This window comes from Pyxicephalus adspersus, chromosome 10 (genome assembly GCF_032062135.1).
Source record: "Pyxicephalus adspersus chromosome 10, UCB_Pads_2.0, whole genome shotgun sequence".
Classification (NCBI taxonomy): Eukaryota; Metazoa; Chordata; class Amphibia; order Anura; family Pyxicephalidae; genus Pyxicephalus; species Pyxicephalus adspersus.
The window spans coordinates 24825590-24843921 of NC_092867.1; the positions used below are offsets into that span (position 1 = coordinate 24825590).

At 38.2% G+C, this 18332-nt stretch overlaps 1 protein-coding gene across 3 annotated transcripts in view; it reads left to right on the plus strand.

Annotated features, from left to right (window-relative positions):
* Positions 1-16759, plus strand: part of JMJD1C (jumonji domain containing 1C) — a 201500-nt gene extending 184741 nt beyond the window's left edge. For all 3 annotated transcript variants that reach the window (XM_072423118.1, XM_072423119.1, XM_072423120.1), the window contains 13 exons: positions 1242-1331; positions 1802-1929; positions 2775-2988; positions 3692-3900; positions 5319-5597; positions 8979-9147; positions 9240-9330; positions 10553-10683; positions 11326-11448; positions 11562-11701; positions 12437-12613; positions 14042-14173; positions 15783-16759. In XM_072423118.1, coding sequence (XP_072279219.1) covers positions 1242-1331; positions 1802-1929; positions 2775-2988; positions 3692-3900; positions 5319-5597; positions 8979-9147; positions 9240-9330; positions 10553-10683; positions 11326-11448; positions 11562-11701; positions 12437-12613; positions 14042-14173; positions 15783-15875 — 1976 coding nt within the window. In that variant the 3' untranslated portion in view covers positions 15876-16759. The remainder of the gene's footprint in view (positions 1-1241; positions 1332-1801; positions 1930-2774; positions 2989-3691; positions 3901-5318; positions 5598-8978; positions 9148-9239; positions 9331-10552; positions 10684-11325; positions 11449-11561; positions 11702-12436; positions 12614-14041; positions 14174-15782) is intronic.
* Positions 16760-18332: the final 1573 nt, after the last annotated feature.

Below are 18332 nucleotides of genomic sequence, written 5' to 3' on the forward strand. Positions count from 1 at the left end.
TAGTACGCATGAAGCGATCCATTCTGTGCCGTGTTTATCCTGCCTTCCCCCCAGAAATGCTTAGCCAGCAGTCTTGTTCAACTGGTGAATTGATATTTCTGTGCCAGAGAGACTCCCCTCCAGTGATTACAGCAAGCAGTTTCATAACTTCCCTTTCAATCTTTGTGCAGCTCGTTCTCAGATGGAGCTCTCCTGTTTCATGCTAATGTGAATTAATGATTGAAGTGTGTACATATTTAGCAGGGTTCGGTTTAGGGGGAAGGAGGATGAGCTCCGCTATATTCCATGGTTATCAATGCCACAATTTAAAATGCCTTCCTCCAAATAGCATGTGTCTGCTAGCCTATAAAGAATACAGTGTAAGTGTGGCTTGGAATAAGGCCCAAATACAGTATAAGAATAAGAAGGCTCACAGCACATTCATTCATTCTAGCCAGCCAGGCAGGAAGTGAGTGCAAACTAAAACTCGCAGAGAAATGTTGATTACACAAAAATGCATTCTGAATAAGGCAATCCATATAAATAAATCTGTACTGTGACATAATTATGTATAACTATATGTGACATGCACAAATGAACTTATATTTTTAAATATTTCCAGTTCTATAGGTGAACAGGCATGGCATGGTTCTGAGCTTGTAGTCTTTAACACTGACCCAATACTGTATATTGCTATATGCACACAATTGTGCTGGGAAAAACAGTTTGTGTGTCCTGTCTGTTCTGGCAACCCTTCTAAGTGACCTCATGGCCTAATTTAATTAAAGCTGAATAAATAAAAGGCATATAGGGATCAGCATATTTTACAAATAAATCACTTTGCCTTTTGATGGGATTGAAGAATTTTAATCAGATTAAAACTTAAATCCATACTATGGTAAGGAGAATTGATTTTATCTCCATAAATTTAATGAGCCGTGAATTCTGTCAAAACGATACTAACAAATGGTTAAATAGCATCCTCCGCTCAGACCAACAGTTTAAATTACCTGTCAAAACAGGGATGATTTAGTGATAACATCAAAGCACCCGTGTCAGCTCCATAACCTTGGAAGGGTGTTAATTGACCCGTGTTCTCATCTAGAAAAGCATGTTTTTCCTTTTGGCTTCTGTTGTTTAACCCGTAGTAGTAATCTGTTCTTGTAACAAACACTTTATAAATGCATATAACTTTAAGGAACTATGGGTGGTTTATAGGCTTTTAGTACAAAGTTTAATGTATTTATTCTTTTTTTTTGTAGATAAGGAGCTGTACACTTGGTTAAAATGTGTAAAGGGCCAACCTCATGATTACAAACACCTAATGCCTACACAGATTATTCCAAGTTCAGGTAAGGCATATTGAACATGTAATATACCTAGTTGTTATGTTTGATTTAAGCGAAACAAAATGTTTACTGCAGATATTGAAAAATGTTTAAATGTTCGCTTGCTAGAGACATTTAAAGACCATTTTGTGTGCAATAATATATATCCAGTGCTGTACAGGGATGTAATTGGTGTAAAGCTTGCTCCCCCAATGATAATTCATCTGTACCAGGACGTAGACACTTTTGACTTATTTGAAATTTTTTAGCAGATTTCAGTGCACCTGTAGGCATATTTAAAGTAGAAGACAATGTGAATTGAAACAGCATGTATACCTGTATATAAAAATTCTGTACTGCATCTAGTAAATAATTCTCGAAGATCCAGAACTATTGTCATGATAGCCAATATGTTCTTGTGTTTTTTTTTTTTTTTTTGCTATTTAACTAAAAAATCACTAAATCACAGCCTTAAATATCTTCTTTTGTTTTAGTTCTGACCGACCTCCTAGAAGCAATGCACAGCCTCCGAGACAAGTTTGGGATTAAGTCACACTGTCAATGTGCCATTAAATTGAATTCACAGGGTGGAAAGCTGCCTACTTTAAATGGTGTATCCCAGGTAAGGCTGTGTAAAAGAAACCCTTAAAAGTACCCAACATGCATGCACAAGAACAATGTCACCAGGGGTGATTTGCCAGTCAATTCCTCAGCACATTAAGTGATGAGTAACCCGCTGCAGTACAGCTACAGATAACCATATTTTACCATCATAATAAATCTTACCAGTGAAAAGAATAGGTTAATATTTTTCCCCTTTTCATTACAGGCTTTTGTGCTACCACATGTTTTTTTCCCAGACATGCAGTGTCCAAGGGCGTTTTCCCACCCCAACCGCCTTCATAGACTTAAATTAAACCTCTTTTGTTCTAGGACTTTTATTAAAATAAAAAAAAAAATCTTCTCCATCTGTGTTTAATGAGGTTTGTGACATTGTACTGGATCCCACTTCACTCTTTGTCGATTTGGCAAACACATATGTCTGTTATAGCTCAGCGTTCTTTTGTGGCATTTTTCTATCTTTGAAACTGAATGTTTGAATTTGCCAAGAATGAATTTAGTAAGTTTGATTCTGGTTTACACAATATTTCCACCTTTTGTGGAGAATATTCTTTTATTTGTTGTTTAAATCTTACCCAAAGCTGCAAAGATCTCTTACGTCTGAAAATGGGTCTATTGGAAAATCTTACCTCAATCAGATTCCTGGATCTATTTTCAAACCTAAGCCCATAAAACTTTATGATGAATTGTTTGCATGGACCAACAGGAAGATGTCTACAAAACATTTTTTTTATGCATGAAATAGTACATAAGTCTTGACCTTCCAAATGGTTACCTCTGTGTTTGGAGCTTGCAGACAAGGTAGAGCTGTGTTTGGTCTGACATGAATGTTATTTATTATTTTAGGTGCTGCAGAATGTTCTTAATCACAGTAACAAGATATCTCTCAGCTTGCCTGAATCACTCCAACAGAACTGTACTCAAAAGCCTGAAACCAACGGTAATGTTAGCCCAGGAAGTGACAGCAGCACAGACAGCAAGCTGGCATCTCCAGAATCCCATTCCTCACTTCATTGGCTAGCTGACCTGGCTGAACAGAAGGCAAGAGAAGAAAAAAAGGGTGAGTCTCCATATTAAATTAGTAATGACCCTGAAATGAAAAGCTTGTGTCACCCATGGCAATTTCTTTCACTGGCTACATAATTGTAGACATGCAGCTTTCATTATAGTCTATATAAATCAATCGCTTTTTGGCAGAAAGACTTCAGAATCACTATTTGTGAACTGTTTAAAGGAAATCTGTATTGAAAGTAATATGAGGGTTTCCATTTATGGTCACCACTTCCCATTTTGCAGCAAACATGCAGCAAAAATGTAGAATAAAATCCTTGCTCTTCATTTGCTAATCCTTGATTTTTAGGATATTGATGTTATTAAATCAGAAAGACAGTCTGGCAACTATCATTTTCTTAAGTTTAACGTGAAACACTTTTTTTTATTCTATAACAGATTTCCTTCATGTACATTATGAGGTGATAATTTCATTCAACCTGTTTTCAGGAATTACCAACAATGTCTAGTATCGGGCGAGGTAACACCTTACAAATTTTGGGTGATCTTTGACCCAGGAAACTTTCTCACATTTCAGGCTTATAAAACAGGAATCTACATAACAGAGCAATATTCAGCCATGAGCTTGCAAAGTGATAAAGTAATAATATTCAGACCAATTCTCTTTAGTGTAAACATGACATCTTTGTAGCTGTGTTCTCATACCTATGTCTTTTTTAACACCTTTAACCCAATCTTCATTGTCTTTTCAGAGAATAAAGAGTGTCCAGTGGTAAAACATCTCAAGGAAGAGCAGGAAAGTAATGATGGTGTAAACTGCAAATCATTATCGCCCCCATCACAGAATAACGAGCAAGGCTCCACCCTTAGAGACCTCCTGACCACCACTGCTGGCAAACTGCGTCTGGGATCCACAGATGCTGGCATTGCTTTTGCCCCTGTTTATTCAGCAGGAAATCCGGTGAGTGAACTGTGCCTTCTGCTTTGTATCTTCACCTCTCCAATGTTTTCATAGTGTTCACCATACCTATCTGATTTTAGCATGCGCAGGCTGTTTGATATTGTAGAAATCATTGGAATGTAAATATGGAACAGGGGGAAACGAATGCTGTTGGCAAACAGTTCTCATGTATAAGCTGTCTGCCAAAGACAACCAAAGACTTGGAACCAAGCAGTGAATAAAGCGGTCTTTTAATGGTGATATGCAAGTGTGGTTTTTAACATTTATTAGATCTGGACAAATAAAATCAAGACAACTGTGGTCCAGGCAGCTTTCAACACTCCCAGACAGCTGTGAGTTTTATTAAATTACCCATTCCTCCCAAATGGATTTATAGGAACATCACCAATGAAGAAATAGAACCCCTAATATTCCATCAGCTTTAGTGATCTTCACTTTGGGCTTTGTTTTAAAAAATCATCTCATTTCAAACCACTCCCTGGCAATAATACTAATTCAGTGGCTTTGATACCAAGACACTACGTATATCCTCAGAAGAGACAAACCTACTGATCATGGAAATGTTAGAGAAATCATGAACTGTACCCCATGGTCTATTCCTTTAAAACCTGCACAAACATTTCACATTTAATCTGAGCTTCAGCAGTTGGGACAGCATTGACATCTTTATTTTATGTAACACGTTGTTGATCATAATATGTATGGACGATGATAGAAATAAATTGGGTCAGAGCTTGGGCAGAGCTTGTATAATATGATTGCTATGTTTACTACACTGTGTGTTTGTGTCATTAGAAACTATGCTTTGTTAAGAGTATTACCCTTGTTTGATGTATTGCTTTAATTATTTGTCTTGGGTAGCAAATGTTTTGCTGCACCCCAGCTACCAATCAAAATTAGACTGTACATTTCTTAGCTGGAAGTTTATAGCATGATTTGGCTGGGGTAAAATATAGTAAAGCTTGAAATTTAATAGGGCTGTTACTGTAATTTTTAAGAAGAATTCTATTTTCACATGGCGATTTCAATATGTTTTAGACCCCTATCTTATACCAGTACCTAAGGATCCCTGTAATTATTTTATTGATTGACTATACCCTCATCATACTTATACAGTGGCTCTTGTAGAACCCCGTTGTTTTATTGCATTACATTTCACCAGCTGATGCTGCTGCTGCATGTGAAGTCTAAAATGATGTCTGTGTGAGTCAAATAAGCAATATCATAAGGGAAAACTTTTGTTTAGTGGAGGAAATTCTCTTTAAGTAATTATTGTGAACCAAGTAACCTTTAGTCCATCTTCTCCCTGCACTGGTTTGCCAGCATTTATTTGTAAATGCCATTTAACGTAGTTGCTTCCTCTGGAATGTCCTCCTAATCTTAGCAACTGTGGTCTGTCTATTTTCTTTTAAATACAGAGCAGTAAAGGTGGAAGGTCCATGCCAAACATCTTGGATGATATCATTGCTTCAGTGGTTGAAAACAAGATTCCAGCCACAAGGCCACCTAAACTCAACATAAAAACCGAGCCAAAGGAGGAAATTCCCGAGAGCCGCAAGCTGTCCCTGGATGAGAATGCAAGGACTTACAATGATATTCCACATTCTTGGATCTGTGATCGGCACATTCTATGGTTAAAGGATCATAAACATAGCTGCAACTGGAAACTCTTCAGAGAGTGCTGGAAACAGGGCAAGGTTAGTATGGGATGCCTGGGTGATAAATCTGGCTGGGCATGCAGTGTGTGTGTCAGTAATGTACTACAAGGAGGAATGTCTGCCTGTTTACAACTTAATATAGACTTCTGTAAATATATCCTATTATGAGCTCAGGAAAACAGAATAGCAACAGTCAAAAGGATAAATGGCAATGAATGGCCTGTCTCGTCCATGACTATACAAGTTGGAATTCTGCAGCGTAGTCATTTCAGGTTTTCTCGTAAAAGTCATTGACCCTATGGACATCTCATCTAGTGGATGTTTTGGGGTTGTGCAATGTTGACTATACAATTTACAAAGTGTATTGGCATCATCACTGGTATACATGATATAGGTACCGAGTGTGATTGGTTATTACACTTTTATTTATTCGATGAGTGTGATTTCTGCCTGTGGTTGTCATCTTCATCTGGCTTTGCTACCTAGTTAGTCACTGACCAAAATACAAAGCATAAAGGCCAGTGAACACTAAAAACTGAACTCCCACCATGTATAATTGTCCCAGTTCTGTAATTCACAAGTTAATAAAGCCAAGTACAACAATGTAGCCTTTTCTTCCTTCTTTATTCTATTGTGTTTGGAAGCTATTTCCAGACACCTCCAACCTACCTGTTGGTAGGACATGTCTAGGAAGGACTGCTTCTAGTAAGATTATGTGAATATATTAGGTTTAGACATGTCTTTTAGGTTTTACATTTCATTAAAGGAAAACCTTTCTTCCCCATTATAGAATGCAACACTTGCCTTTACTGTCACCCAAGGGAAAGTGAACGGTGCTAATGAAGGAGATCTGGGGGAAAGAATGCATTCATCACAAAATTGGTTCTTATAGCATTACTTGGCTTAAAAAAAAGAGCAACATCTTTCTAAATCATCTCTTAAATAAGCTTGACATTTTTGGAAAAGTGCTCCTGAACGATTTTTTTTCCTGAAATTTGCTGAGCTCAGCATTTTCAAAGTAAAAGTACTTTACATTTTACCTCTGTTATCAATTTAGTGGCGTGCTTGTAAGCAGGGTGCAGAGCTTCTAAATCATGCAAGATCTTTACTGTTATAGAAAACTGCTGTTATATTTTCACAGATGTAGGAAACATAATGCCAGGAGTTCATGGGGCCCTGACAAAAGATACAAAATAAAAAGCAGACTTTAGTATTGTGCTCATATGTAATTTATATCACCCTGTGTCTGGAACCCATTGTATGCTTCTCAGACTTCTCTGTAGTTTGTGTTATGCTCCACGTATTTTAAAGATTTTAGTAGTCTAGTGAAGGTGTATTTATCACTGTACCTCCTACATGGCATAGCCTATGTTTTTGTTCAGGAGCCATATAGTAGATAGGTTGTCATACTCACAACGTTTTATCTCCTTTATCACCTGGACAGAGTCTATAGAGAAGCATTGCCTTCTGTAATGATGGTTTAGCAATAGAGGGAATTTACCTTGATACAAATATGGGATTATAGGCACTGAGGTGTGTTATACTAATTTCTTAAAGGGGCTCTGTCATGTTAGAATAATGGGGGCTGCCATTCATTGCTAAACTAAGTCAACCATATACACTGTTCTCCATTTCCTAGCATCATAAAGGTATGTGTTACCCAAAAACCATTGTTAACTTTCAATTCCAATGAAATAGAAATTACAGGGCTCTCATCACTATTGAATAACAAATGTTGGTCTTGCACGGAGTGTACATTGTCCATTGGTTCTGCCTGTGGAGGCATTCTTGGGGAGTCTCAATATTTGGTTCCAATTGATATGGCACTTTAGTTCCTGAACATGGAGCATTGGCCAGGTGCCGCCATAGGTTCAGACTTGTTTGTGAAATAACAGGGCAGTCATCTGGTGCACAGAACTATGTACTTTCCATTCCCTGAATTTCCAAGACTTTTTGTTGTTTAACATCTTATAATGTGAAGGTACATGTTAAAAAAGAAAGCTTCTCGTCTGCTATTGGTATTTAAGTTGCATTGTGAATTCAAAGACCCCAATCTCTCATTACCGCCTGGCCTGCCCAGCGCTGTACCAGTGTTATAGATACTATGGGAATTTACGAAGGAGTTGCCGACCAAATGATGGATTTTTTCGAGTGCACTTTTCCATTATTGTGGATGACATGATCAGGCTCTCGGTGACTGTGCCGGGTATTTGCATATTTCTATCTCCGTGCACTTGGTTCATCATCACATAATCAGATTGCTACAGGGAGAGCGGGGAGACGTTTGGAGCCATCTGTTTACATCCTCACACCTCAGCAGTTGCCAAGCAACAGCACAGATGTGTTTGAATAGATATTAAAACTATGATGAGGGAAAGTGCATGCAAATTAAAAAGAGCAAGTTAATGATCACAAAGAACCCTGGGTTTAGTGTAGGGCATTGTTGTTCTTACAAAGAGATTTGTAGCTTTACTGGTGACCTGTCTGGCCTTACAGTACCTTGCGGTTATGAATTGCGTAAATAACTTTTTGTGTTGCAACTGAAGGCTGATGTCAGGCGTGCATTGTAACACACAGCTGTGTCTTACGGAGCTGAAGCCTCCTCTTACTAAATTAGAGATCAGGCTTCCTGTTTGAGGGTGGAAAACAGTGTTTGCACTAATGCAGAACGTGAAATTGTTGTGGAAAAGATTAGTCACGTCTTGGCAATGAGCTACTCTACCCATGTGCCTGGGATGGGGATTGCTCTCCCCCATAGCTCTGTGATGGGGATTGCTGTCCTCCGTGTCCTGCTGCGGCGGTGAAGATTTTCCCCCACTCTCCGTATTGGCGATTGCTTTGTTTCTGCCCCGCTGAGCGCTCTTGTCTGCATGTCCCTGCAATGGCAAGGTTCCTTTTCTATGCTTGTGATGGGCAGGGTGACCTCCTGATGTGCTGGAGATACAAAGAACTGCTCTGCTAATCACAAAACACTGCATGCCGATTGATCTAACATTTGGCTTTGATACAGTTATGCAAAATTACTGCAAACTGTACAATAAAAAAAATATTAACCTTACCCAATGTCATGTTTGGAACATTTGGGCCTTTTTTTTGTTAACCTATTATATGCAATACAATGGCTGTGCTGATTCCTTTATTCTTACTAAACGTCCCTGGGTGGCCAATGTAATACCATCATGGCAGATAATAGGAATAAAAAGAATCCCCCCAGGTCAGGCTATACACGTAGTGCATTGTACATTACACACTGCACATTCTTTTGTCTTCACTTGATCCTCTGCTAATAATTCTATAGCAAGAATGGTGATTGCAGTGCCAGAAAATAATTATTCCACTGTCATTTTTATTGTAAAATGGTTGTAAGTTACAACCTTTTAAGAGCTCCCAGTTTAAATCTTTTCTTGCATTCATTTTTAGACTGTTCTGGTTTCTGGGAACCACAAGAAAATGAATGCAAACTTCTGGAAGTCAGAAACAATATGCCATGATTTTGGGGACCATCAAGGGGATCTTCTGAATTGCAAGGAGGGCATTGTGTCAAGTGGAAAGGTCAAGGAGTTCTGGGATGGATTTGAGGATGTATCAAGTAAGTAACCACATGGCAGTATATAGAAAAATAAAGATTTTACTGGCACAACTGTGTCCTTTACCTGTCTTTGTTCCCCCCCCAAATAACAGAACGTCAGAAACTGAAAAATGGAGAAACTATTCTGCTGAAGATGAAAGACCAGCCTTCTGGAGATGACTTTAAGAACATGATGCCAATAAGGTAATGGATCAGATACTTTGTATTAGGGTTTCAATGTTTATTCTAGAATTCTATTCCTAGACTTACTTTTATGGCTTTTTGAGGGGATCCTTTTACCGTACTTTGTAGCATTTGTAAGTAAAGCTGCAGATATTCTGAAAGCTTTGCTGTGCACACTTTTCTGCAAACTAGGAGATACAATCTGGGGCCATTTTAAGCTAGATCTAACAATCCTGTTTAGTCAGTGAGGTTACTTAGGTAGTCTAGTTTGTCTCCTTCAGGGCTTCTTCCTGCAGATGCGCTAATAAGCATTTTTCTTCATCAAGGGCCTCGACTTTAAAAAAGTCAGTTTAGTGCATTACATTACCTTCATTTGGCCACCAGCAGCCAACTGGCTTGTGTAAACTTCAAGTTGCCATTAGGATCCTTATTGGAGCTCAGAATCCCCTTTCTGGCCACTATCACCAGTGATGTCACATGCTTTCATATGCCTGGAATTACATTTAAATTCCCTTTTTTAAACAAGCTTTATCTGTAACACCCACACAGACAGTGTTTCTGTCCTCAGATATTCAGATGTCACAGCACCACCTGCAGGACAATGTGCGTTTTTTCTTTTTGCACAGAGCTCTTGTCTGGCATAGTAACAATGTATAACAATCTGCATGTACCTCTAGAATCACCTCTCTTTAGTTTCTGTTAAGCTACCTACACACGTCAAATTTTTCTCGCCCGATAATCGGCTTCGGCTGAATATCGGGCGAGAATCTGGCGTGTGTACAGCCTGCGTCCTGGCGTATCCACGAACGATGAACGACCCTAATGCAAGGGAAGGGGGAGAGTGCGCAGCGGGGTGCCGCTCCGTCGCTTTCCCCCTCCCCTCTTCATAGAGCAGAACGGTGCTGTATGTACAGCACTCGTTCATGCATTGTGCGGTTCTTATTGGAAAGGATCGTGAAAGACCCTTTCCAACGACAAGAATTGCACGTGTGTATGCGGCTTTCGTTATCAGATCATGTAATGCAGTCAGAGAAGAGACAGTAAAGAGACAGCTAGTAGTAAACATAGCTGTGGTTTTGATATAAAATGTTTTAGTTTAAAACTGATAATATAAATATAATGCCATGTAAGTTTTTTTTTTTCAGTTGATTCAAAGTTCATTTTTTTCTACTTCCATCTCTGTCATAATTTAATGGTATTCTAAGAACCAGACCCGCTAACAAGAAATTTGTGTTGCCCTCAGACATGAAGATTTCTTCAGAATGCTGCCAGTCCCAGAATACCTCAACCCAGAAGGGAAGTTCAACCTGGCATCTCACATGCCGTCATTCTTTGTGCGTCCAGACTTGGGCCCCAGGATGTGCAGCGCATATGGTGAGTTCATGCTCAATAACCAGAGCACTGATGTAAAAGCCAAAGGCTTTCCTGAAGGCTATGGCAGGAAAATGTATAGCACTTTGAATTTTTAAAATGTAATGTGTCACACTTGTGTTTTCCTGTAGTCACGACAGATCACAGGTTTTTTTTTTAAGGACAGTTTCAATCTTTCCTAGGGAGCTGTCTCTATCCAAAGTTAAAATGCCACAATTTACAGAGATACAATTAATTTACATTTCTGTGTTTTCTATCTCTTGTGGCTTCCTCTGAAGGGTCAGCTGCCCTGCAGTGCATTTCTTTTTAAATTAATTTCTATGATCATTGATAGCAGTTTAGGGGATTTTGTGCAGACACACGACGAACAAACAGTGCTACTACAATGAATTATTTGGTTGTTAAAGGGTCAGTGCCTCTTTTTTTTCTGGGTTTTCATGATCAAAGATTTTATGAGTGGTGTAGCCCTGAAAATAAGTCTCCTCCTTACATCACACAAGGTTTTTGGCCAAGCATTTAGAAGTTGTGCTGTGTAATAAGGCATTCTCTTATGGAGGAGGTGGATAATGGAAATGATGGAATAAAGGAAAAGCTTTACTTTACCCCATGTCTCAAGCATGTTTTTCTTATCCCTGTGTATTGTAGGAGTCATTGCTACGAAGGATATCGACACCGGCACAACCAACCTTCACATTGAAGTATCAGATATGGTGAACATTCTAGTGTATGTTGGTGCAGTAAAAGGCAACGCTTTGGCAACTAAGTCAGGTGCGTTGTCGGTTTGTTAATATGCATTGTGACACAATCTGTATTTAGTCTGTTTCACATGGAATATTGGTGCTGACATTTATATAATGAACCATTTTCTCTTTGTATCACAGCTGTGTTAAAGAAGTTTGAGGAAGAGGAGCTGGATGAAAACATAAAGAAGAGATTGAAGGATGCCAATGAGCTGCCTGGATCTCTTTGGCACGTTTATGAGACAAAAGACGCAGACAAAATCAGGGAGTTTTTACATAAGGTAATCTATTAGTATTTTTATTTATAAAAATGTAATTGTTTTAACTCAATAATAAAAAGATATTTAATATTTCAAATATTTGGGCAAATACTGTGTGAAGAAGCCTCTTTTAGCTATGTTTCTTTTAGCAGCGGGACCATACATGCGTTCCTGTACTGAATCCCCCCCTGCGTAAGCAGTAACCACACTACAACCTCTTCACCTGAACATAGCCTCAGGGTTTTCAAAAGTTTGTGCTCATAGTTCTAATTATTCTGATCTGTTGAAAATATATGACTGGATTCAACAATCTTTATTTACATGACACCTGTCTCCTGTGTCCCCCATAGGACTACGGCCAGCTAATTATGTGGGCCCATGGCAAACTGGTTGTTCTTGGCTCTTTTTTTTTCTCTACATTAGGAACTGCTTACATAAAATTTTGTGGTATTGAAATGACTTCCAATTGTAGGTCAGTGCATGATACTTCTCCTTTCCTTGGAAGTGTTTGAGTAATTCTGAATAATTTCCACACAGCATGCAGACCTTTATCATCCAAATTATAGTGCTTAGGCAGATAAAGTTTTTCACAGTCATTGACTGGATGTAAAACATACTAGCTGTCTTTATACCTCAACCACCCTACTCCATTCTGAGTGGGGGCGCATAATGAAGCTGGTTGGTTGTTGTAAGGCAATATAGACAGACATTGTGATTAATGATATTTCATGTATAAAAATTGTCATTTTTTCACAGGCTGCTAAGGAGCAGTGTCTTGAAATCCTTCCTGATCATGACCCAATACGAGACCAGAACTGGTATCTAAATAAGAAACTCCGCCTAAGTCTCCTGGAGGATTATGGAGTGAAAAGCCACACGCTTGTTCAATTCCTCGGTGACGCAGTCATCTTACCTGCCGGAGCTATTTATCAGGTAACAAGATGATCATTTTTTTCTTATCGATTGTGACGAGCCTGCAAATGGCTGATGTATCCGAGATCTCAAAAATCCCTGTACTGGCCATCACTGTCAAACTGTAATGGCACGCTGCAAATAAAATTATGCTGATTAGTAGATGTAATAGGATGAGCATCTTTATGAACAAGTGAGACTTTAATATAAATTTGTATAACACCCCCAGCTTGGCAGTCTCCCCCCTAGGGGAACACCAGAATTTATTTAGTATAACTTATACACACACCACGCAAACTACTAATTTTGGATGTTTCATTTTTAAGGTCAGCAGTCGCTAAAAACTACAAAAGGAAATTTTTTGGTATTTATTTAAGGGGTCATAGGCTGTCACTGCCTAAAAAAAAAGCACATTTCTCAAATATATTTATCATGATACATTCTTGGGAATTTAATGCTATGAAACACAGCAGTGCTGTTGCAGCTATTTCTGTACAACAACCAGAAAATGACAGGATAATGGTGTATGTCAACAGGTGTTCTTTTTACAAGCGCTAGGTGTTTGAATGGCACAAGCAGCATTTGACAAGAAAATATTGCATTTTGCCTGCAGCTCATGCTTTGTCCTAGGAAATGCAAAGCAGGTCAGATGCAACCTCTGAACCTGCCATTGTACTCCTCATTTAGGTTGATGGTAATATATTTACCTGTAATTGAGCCAAAACCAATCCAATCTGGAGATTGCATTGTGATTTAAAGTATACTGTAAGAGAAGCAGTAGCCGGAATTTACTGTATGGTGCTGCAAAAAAGAGATAGTAATAATTTTTTATATGCTGTACATAAATTAATTGAAAACAAGCATTAACAATGAGTTATAGTGATAAAAATATAAAGCTAAATAAAATGTGTCTAAATCAATCCACAATCATGTAAACATTGCAGCACCTTTACATTCTAATCAAGCTGTTACATTTCTTCTTTCCCACAATGCTCACCTTACACAGGGTATCAACGAAGCTGTTACTGATATGCTAATTAAGATTTTGTCAAGTCAGCAGCTAAGCCCTTCTTTCCATCTCTATCCGCTCTCCCTGGCAGCTGTCATATGCAGAGAGCAGTGACACTGACTGTCACAAGATAACAGCACCAAATGGGGTATAACGGGGTCCCTGAAATCATACTGGAGCAGAATAATAATGCACCACTTAGTTTTCCATAGTTGGCAGCAGGTACTGAAGATATTGGAAAAAGGAAAAGATGCTTTAATATATTCAGGTCCCCCTCAGCTAAATACTGTAATCCACACACCGGCTTTCACAACCAAGAAGTGGCCACTGTCTGTGTTTACACACACAATGCTTGTTAGCTGTGTACAATGTAGGGGGTGAATTGGGGTATTTATTCATCAAGAGTGATCAACTCACTTACTGTATTTTCATCCCTACAGGTGCAAAATTTTCATAGCTGTGTCCAAGTCACTCAAGATTTTGTGTCCCCAGAACATCTTGTTCACTCATTTCATTTAACGCAAGAGCTTAGGATTTCTAAAGAAGAAATGAATTTTGATGATAAATTACAGGTAAGAGGCGAACGCTGTGTTCTGGTCGTTTGTGCCAAAGTCGGCAAGGGAACGCTGTAATTTCCTAATGATCATTCACTGCCAAATCTGAATACAAAGCAAGAATCAAGGTCAGGAGTCCTGCATGAAAAGTTGAGTCAGTGGATAAGAAAAGCCATACCTGGCCATGTTAAAGGGAAAAAGGCTTTACAAGTTTGACACAAACAGGGCTAGCTTTGGGTTTGTGGAGATCATTAGGAATTCATCCTGCTTCAAACTTTTTTTTTTTTTTTATTAACTTATATGGAAATGCAAAACCAGCTTAATAAGAACAAACACCTGTCCAAAGGCCAGGTCTTAGGGCTAACTGTCTACAGTCTGGAATGTTTAGGTAACCCCCCTATCTGTAGCATTCACATTTAGCCAGATAGGTGCCAGGTTAGCATTACTGGACCACCCAATGCAATAACAGCTAATCTGTTTAGTGGAAAGATCCCTCAAGCTATAGGATAATGAAGACTGCTTTTCACTAAGAGAAGCTGGTTGCAGAGAAGACAGCATTATACTTTCTCATCAATATTTTTATAACTGTTAATTTAGCACTCATTTTAATGAGAATCATTACACAGGATACCAAGATGAAATAAAAACTTCTGTCTAAAGCTTCTCTTTGGCAGTTCAGTTACCTCAGCCTCAATGCCCTGCAACTTGTATGCAGCGTCCATCAAGTTTCCAAGCTAGGAACGATTCATAAAGAAATTCCCTCACTTCTAATAAAAGATCTAAGATTCACATTGCCTGCTTATTATTGTATATTATGCTGTGGTCGGGCAGTCAGCAGTTCAGGGGCTAGGATTTAAACCTCATCTGCTGATCAGCCATTTGACATCAATTAGGTTTAGTGATAGTCTCAAGGTGCACAGTTTGATGTTTTAGGTAGAGCTTTGTAATTTCTAAAGAATAAAGATTATGTATTAGTCTCATTCTTAAGACAATAGTTCAGTTTTTAAGACAAAAACAATGGTTCACATAGCACATCTGATTGAAAATCTAGTATATTAGTAATGAAAAATATATGTTCACTATTAATGTGAGCTTCCAATAACAAGAATATCTTTATATTTAGGGCCCCATGGGTTAACAGATTTAATTAATCATTTTATATATCAGATTTTTTACAGTGGTGACCAGCGCTTTAATTGCCATGCCATATTTGTCAGATTCTCCATTCACTTGAATTGTGTGAACTCATCAACTTTTTTCTAGCAGCTGATCACTACTTTTGAAAAGTGGCTATCAGGGTGTTTGAAGCACAAACCATGGATCTACATCAAGGGGATCTTTTCAACTGTTTGCTACATGAATAGGTCAAACAGAAAAATGGCTTTGCCTATAAATGACACTAGTATAAAAATGTATATGGACTCCTAATGCTTCAGTGTGGCTTACACATAGTATTTAACCAAGAACCCACAGGACAGCAGCTTTAATCTTTAACCTTCCTAACCCATTATTTAGCTTTGTGACTTCCATCTCCATAAAATTTGGAAAGACGTGGTAATTAATATAAATAATTCTTTAAGACCATAATAATTCCAGGACTTACATTTCTGTTGTTGTGTTGTTCCAGGTTAAGAATATTTTGTATCACTCTGTGAAAGAGATGGTACGGGCATTGAAGATCCATGAAGAAGAAATGGAAGAAGACATGGAGGAGTCCTGAATCCATTAAATCGAATCGCATGCGATTTCTTTTGTGGAGAGACAAAACAGAAGGACAGTGAGAGAGGGACTGACCGCATACCAGTGCCAAGACGCACCGTGCGCCGAGTATTGACACCACATCAGTATCCTTCGACCGCAGCCGATGAGCTCTTCCCAAGGCTGGCCTGACTTCTCCTCCTGCAGTGCATTACAAGCCGCTCCAGCCCAGCAGGCGCTAACATGGGCGGTACAGCATCATCGCGCCGCACTGTAACATAGTGTACATTAAAAGTTTGTCAAAAAGATTAAAAAAAAATGTTGAAAGATCTAAATGTATTTATTTTTTGGAGAAAAAAAGAAAACAAAACAAAAACGTTCTATGCTATATTGTTGATCAAATGTAAATGTGACTTGTATAGTTTGCTAAAATTTGGATATTTTTCACTACATTGAGACAGTAACTGTGAGGGTATAATAACACAGATCACCAGCTATTGCCTGCATTGGAAGCATTCATAACATAATCTGAAAGATTACTGCCAAATAACTGTAAACTTTGTATATTATATAAAAAAAAGTATAACACGGTATTAAAAACATAAAAAAGACACTTCAATGTTTTATTGAAGCTTACTCAATGTATAATTAGACATTTAAGATGAAAGATGTAATTTATTTGAAACAAGTTGTCTCATTTTGGTAAAAATTTATGTGACCCTTTTGAAGCTAACTATTAAACTTAATATGCTTTGTAAATATATACATATATACATTCAATGATGTATTTTTTTAAAACATTGGCTTGCTTTAATTTGTTAAAAGTGCAAGTGTTCCACATGCTTTGTACATTGAAGTTGAAAGGGGTTTTACATTTTCCATTAAAAAGACTTTCTCAGATGCTGACTTGCTGCAGATGTGTGTGTTAGTCTTACCGCTATTACTTTACCCCTCACTATACAATGGCTGGGGGCCGATTGGTCTGATGGATGGTTAGGGTATACCGACACATGTCTCTCTCTTATCAGAATGCTGGTTGATTGGTCAGCTGATAAGCAGAGACTTGCAGTCTGGAGAAATAAAAACATAATAGGTCAGAACAGAGCTGGAATTTATGGTTGGTCACCTTGCATGATGGCTCTATTATTATTAATAATAAACAGAATTTATATAGCGCCAACATCTTTTACAGCAGAGATGTACATTAAATAGGAGTTGCAAATGACAAATGCAGGCAGTGACACAGGAGGAGGAAAGGACCCTGCCCCCAAAAGCTTACAATCTAAAAGATTGCTCTATCAAGATAATCAAATAATTGTATGTAAGCACATTTCCTGTAATTTAAATCATCAATTTAACCTTATTTTAGCATTGCTATAGTCTCAATGGTCCCCAAACTGTATCCTCACAATTATTTGCTTGTCTATCTTTATTCAACACTTTAGTGCAGTGTTTTTCAACTAGGATTCCCCCAGAGGTTTCTGGGGCTTCCAATGATCTTTTTGGCTATCTGTAATGGAGAAATTCTTACCAATGGCCAGCAATGTTAGAGGCATTTGAACCACTAGCCGCCACCACACACATGTACTGTGTGATCTGTGGGAAATACTGATATAAGAAGTACACTTTGCTGAAAAAGTAAAATCTGTTGTCACCACATACATCTGAAGAGTTTGTGTCCAATATGCAAAACCAGAATTACACTTATATATTAATTATATAAGTAAGACCAACCCTAGTCCATAAATAAAGTGGAGACATTTTTAACTATTAGTAAACAAAAATAAAAAGACAGGCGTGATTATATACATAAGACTGTGAAGAAAATGGAACATAAATGCTACATAACATGTCCATATCACCCTCCCGGTACTAACAGGATTACTACAGCCTAGATTTCATCTCATGAAGCCAAATGTACAAGAAGATTAGGAGAATTCTAGGACAAAAAACATTCACATTAGAGTTCTTATTCTAATCCATGTATAGACACATTCACCACCCTTCCAGTGGGGGATCAGGAGTATATGGGAGCTCTCATATAATAATAATAATAATGTACATAAAAATCTACCACATAAAATACACACCTACAAAAGTGAAATATTTACACGCAAACAAGTTTTTGTGCCCAATAACTGAAGTTCTGAATTTGATTTTTTTTTCTTTTTCAACCAGGCAAACATGAAAGCACAGTCTAAATTTGCAAATTATTTGTAATTTGGTTTAGGATAAGCATGTTACCACTTTACCTAGAATAGTGACACTACTTCAATGGTGGTCACCTATCCCATCATGGGACATCTGAGGCTTACTAGTTATCTACTTAAGCTGCCCTAACAGGTAAGTCCTACCTCCTATCTGCCATCGAATTCATGTCCCCATCCTGATGCATGAGGGTCCATTAACACTACAAAGCAGTGCAGTGCAATGAGAGTTTGGGCCTGCTGCAAGTCATGTTTGCAGCCAAAATAAACGA